The sequence below is a fragment of the Anthonomus grandis genome, chromosome 7 (assembly GCF_022605725.1).
Source record: "Anthonomus grandis grandis chromosome 7, icAntGran1.3, whole genome shotgun sequence".
In the NCBI taxonomy this organism is placed as follows: domain Eukaryota; kingdom Metazoa; phylum Arthropoda; class Insecta; order Coleoptera; family Curculionidae; genus Anthonomus; species Anthonomus grandis.
The window spans coordinates 17,244,841-17,250,023 of record NC_065552.1 but is presented as its reverse complement, the minus strand read 5'-3'; the positions used below and the strand labels follow the sequence as shown (position 1 = coordinate 17,250,023).

Sequence of the window (5,183 nt, the reverse complement as noted above, 5' to 3'; positions counted from 1 at the left end):
TTATGGACAGATTAAATATATGTGCCAATGGCTTTGCTAAAAAGCCAGCTAAACCTTTGTAGATATAAGCAGGTATACTGTCTGTGCCTGCTGACTTTTTGAGTTTTAATTTTTTTATACCACTGAAGACATCAAGCTCAGACATGGCAGGGAAATTAAATTCGGGTTTATCATCATTATTTGGTCGGATACCTGAAATACAGAAACAAAGAACTGTGCAAAGCAATCGGCATTGTCTTTAGTTAATTTTTCCAGGGATTCCACCAGTTTTAGATTTGAAGCGTATAAATTGCCAAAATGAACTTGGATCTTGATTTATATTTGCTTCTATATTTTGTTTGTGAAGCCTGTACTCATTTGCAATTTGTAGTTTTATATTTTTTCTTAGTAACTTTGTTTAGTAAGTTTGTTTGATTTTTTTTGTATTATTTTATGCTATTGATTTTTTATTTAATGTTTTTTATTTGATATGACGAGTACCAGGGAGGAAACTTTGACTTATTGGTAGTACGTCTGACTACATATTTAAGTATGGCTTGGTCTAGAAGACTTTAAAATTAGTTATAAAATAAATCAAGACAATTATCAACATTTTCGCACTCAAACAGGTCCGACCAATTAGAGATTTTTATTAGATGGCACAGCATATTAAAATAACCGTTCCGAGTGATATGAGTACTTCTTCTTTAATCGCTCTTTGGTCTCGCTCGAGTTTTTCAGAGGGATGTGAAATTCGACACTGGGATGATGCAAATCCTCAGCCTCCAAGGGATCAATCGCCCTATTGATACCCACAAACCTAAAATTTGATATAATTAAGTCAAGACATTTGTCTCTAGCATTTGTAATGTCATGGTATCGGACTTAGTTATTAAACTCGAAAAACTCATCCATTATCCCAAAGATGCTGGTCATACACTTTTATAAAAGGTAAAAAACACGAAATCTACAGCATCACAAATACATTTAATAAAATAATGAAGGTTACATGTTTCGCTCGACTAGAGCATCATCAGACCTAAACAATAATTAAAATTATGTAACCCGAAAAAAGGAGAATTCAACAAAAACTTACCATAACTTACACAAAACACCTAATATTTAAGTAAACAAAGATTACAATAAAGTGGCACTATCTATGTACAAAGAACTCAACTAAACAATCAAATCCTTTATACATTTCAGAAATCTAACCATCATTTAGGAGTCTGGAACTACTTGAGGTTATTAAAAACTAGGTGGCCATCAAAATCAAACCTTTCATTAACACAGGACAGATCTGGGCTTTTAAAAGCTTTACTAATCTCCATTGTCTCCAACAAGTCTAGTTTTTTACTTTTGTTGCATTGATGCAGTATTTTTATATTTTGGCTGTCAGGAAAATCATGTTTGGAGTCGAGAAGGTGATTAGCAAAAGCTGATCTGGTCACTGTGATTTCGGTATTTTTAAATTTATTGTATTGGGCCTTGTGTTCACTAATCCTAGTAGAAATCTTCCTACCAGACTGGCCGACGTACACTGCAGGGCACTCTTTACACCTAATCTCATAAACTCCTGGAGAAGATAGCGGGGGTAGTTTATCTTTAGTTTTAATTAGATGTCTATTTAAGGTATTATTGGTTTTAAAAGCTGGGGTTATGCCAAAGGGAGAAAAAAAGCGGGATAATTGTGACGAAATTGGTCCAAAATAAGTAAACGACCTAAAAGTTTTGATATTGTTTGTTTGTTGTCTGATAAAATTAAATGATAATTTATACTTGTTCACATACTGAAAATACATTTTATATATAGGTTTAAGAGGGAAAAAGTTACTGACTGCTAGTTGTTTAATGGTAAGGAATTCTTTTTTAAAAGCTTCACGAGAAAGTGGGATGTTAAAGAGTCTGTAAAATAAAGAATGGAAAGCAGCAAATTTATGTGAGGACGGTGATATTGAATTATATTGTATAATATTATCTGTTGTTGCTTGTTTACGAAATATTTCAAAGGATATCTTATTTCTTTCCCTCTTAAGTAATAAATCTAAGAATGGTAAGGTGTTGCTCTGTTCCCGTTCAATTGTGAACGCAATTTTAGAGTGAAGAGAGTTGACATAATTATGGAAATTTGTATGCTCTACCTCACTTCCATTCCAAATCAAACATATATCATCCACATACCGTTTATAAAAGATGATGTTATTTTTAAAATTACTGCGATAAACAAGAGCCCATTGCTAGACCTTCTTTTTGTTTGAAAAAACGGTTGTTAAATTGGAAAAAATTTTGATCTAACACAGTAGAAAGAAGCAAAAGTAGATTTTCCACCAAAAGTGAATCAAGTTTCCCCCTGAGAAGATCTTTGACTAAGACCAGACAATCAGCGGGTGGAATGCTTGGAAATAAGTTTTTCACGTTCCAGATACAGCCCAGCTTATATCGCTAGACGCTTATATTTCAACTTGACAATCACACTTTTAATATCACAGTCGTTGGTATCTACTACTGTAATGCTATACTTTATGACATATATATTTTTCTGTAATATATATATTTTTCCGTAATGCTAAGATAACGCCACCTCCTTGACTAGTAGTAGAACTTCTATTTTTCCTAATTTCCTGTTTGAGCTAGTGTTGCCTTCCGTTTTTGGAAAAAATGAGAAACTGTCGCTTCCATATGAAGCAATATAAGCAACCATATAGGTTGCTTATTTGAAACATAAGTAGGTTGACACTACCAGTGGCATCGAAATGTAAAATGACCTTCTTATTATTAGATTTTTGAAGAGAGGATAATAAAATTCGCCTTCCATAAAAACTTTAGATATACTATTGGGTATTAAGATAATCTAGATCTAAAATGTCTGACTCATTATCTTTTAGGATTTCTTTCTCTTTAATATTTAAATATTTTTTATACTGAGAATATGTGTGTATTTTTGAGGTTTTGATTTTCATCGTAAGTACTTAACTCACTATTATGAGTGAATAGTCCTATTCAATTAAAAAAATATTATATCTATTCTTTTTTAACCAAACTATTTTCCAAATCGCCAGTATGAGGCAATAGTTGTTTCAAATAGAGAAGAATTTTATTCCAACAACTTTTGTTCACCAAAGTTCCAACTAATATCAAATTAAATCTAAATCATCTAAATAAACTTATATCGTTAAATAATGAACACACCGTATAAATTACTCCTAAATAAAAATCAGTTACCACCCTGTTAAAACTAAGTCATTTTCCGCTATATTTATCCCAAAGAAAATAAATTTATTAGGTGAGTTTACAATCACTATCATGATCATGCGCTAATTTTCCTCTTTGGCGGACCCTACTCCGTATCACCCCGTATAGTACAAAATTATCTTCTTAAAAAAACTCAAAAGCGAGTTATTCGAAACATAAGTAGATTGATGGATATGCACTTTAAACACTACCAGTGGAATCTAAATGTAAAATGACCATTGTATTATTAGATCCTAAAAACAAATATCTTTACTTTAAAATAAAATGGGATAAATTTTAGGAAAACAAATAAAAAAGTATTATATTGTTAAGAGTAGTACTTTTAAAAAAAGTTAATTCCTAAAATCTAATTATTATGTGAATAGACAGTAAGAAAAGTAACTAGTAATAAAAATCTTTAGTAATATATTAAATTAATAATAAATTACTAAAAAATAATACTTGAAAAAAGGTGAATATTATTGGGTTGTTTTCTCGAAGGACTACTCATCCAGCTCACGATACACCAAAACACGGTATGTCAGCCGCTCGAGTAAAAATTTTTTCGTTCTGCGCATTGCGTCATCTGTGTAACAGATGATGTGAATTTTTAAGCACGTAAACGTAAATACCTAATAGGCGAAAATGTATTATTTGTGTGCCATATATGTGATTAATTTTTATTTAAAAGTTTGTTTGGCAGTTTAAGAAGACTTTTTATTATATAAATCAAGTATCGAGTATTATTATGTAAAAGATTATAGTATATTAATTATACATTGTGTGTGTGGTGTGCCGTTTTCCAATATGGTGAACTGTGCGGTTCTGGGGTGTAAAAATCACACGAAAAAGACAAAAGGAACTAAAATTAAGTATTTCCGATTTCCAAAACAAGAAGACCTTGCTAAACAATGGGTAATTAGGTGTCACCGAGGAGACAAAATTAATCTGAAAAATGGTAGGTGTTCAAAACATGTATTTTAGGTACCAAGGGGGCAGTGTTATTACTAATTAATACTATTTTGTTGTACATACACATTTTCTATAATTTTAATGATTTTTTTTGTATGATTTTTTTAATGACTATGAGTTTTTGCATAGTTTTTATTATTTGGTGTACAAAATTGTTCTAAGTGGTTGCCCCCTCGTATTAATAAGTACCTTCCTTTATTTTTATGAATTTACCTCTCAATAACTTGTAGTTCTCGATTTCAGCATGCATTTGTTCAGAACATTTTGAACAGGATTGTTATGAAGTGCCTTTAAGACAGCGGTTACTGAATTATAATCCAAGGAATACTAGGATTTTAAAAGAAGATGCTTTGCCAACTTTAAATTTGCGATTAGCGAAGTCCTCAATGTCATCACAACTAAAAGAAAATCTTAGTCCAATGCTCAAACCCTCGACGAGCACAAACAGTGTATCCTATGAAGACACTAACATCAATATGGACATTGATCTGCCTAAAATGTAAGTTTTTTAGTATTAATAATTACATAATTTGAAATATTATTTATGTTTAATTATTTTTAGAAATCCATGTCAAGAACACCTAGACAAAATAGAGAAACTCACAGCAAAAGTTTCAGTGTTAAGGCAAAAAAATAAGATGCTTTTAAAGATACTTCAAAAAAAAATCAAAGGGGGAAGTGGATGAAAACATCTTTAATGAAAATTTTCTTTCCAGGACAAATTAAAAAACTGGAACAACTGTTCATTGGAGCCCGGAGGACATTGCATCGGCCATATCTTTACGCAGTGTCAGCCCCAAAGCTTATAGATATTTACGAGCTAATGGCTATCCTCTACCAGGGCTCTCAACTCTTAGAACCTGGGCAGCCACTTTTGATTTAACACCTGGTATATTACATAGTGTTATCAAAATGTTAAAGGGTATAACATTGAATATGAAGCCCATTGATAAACTTTGTATTTTATCCTTTGATGAAGTATATGTGTCCAACAGAAGAGA

General features: G+C 31.5%; 1 protein-coding gene across 1 annotated transcript; it reads left to right on the top strand.

The window, feature by feature from the left end:
* Positions 1-3,850: 3,850 nt before the first annotated feature.
* On the top strand, positions 3,851-4,685 carry LOC126738770 (THAP domain-containing protein 1-like). Its single transcript, XM_050444205.1, has 2 exons — positions 3,851-4,168; positions 4,426-4,685. Exons 1-2 carry the CDS (start codon positions 4,018-4,020, stop codon positions 4,683-4,685), a joined length of 411 nt encoding a protein of 136 aa, XP_050300162.1. The 5' UTR covers positions 3,851-4,017.
* Positions 4,686-5,183: the final 498 nt, after the last annotated feature.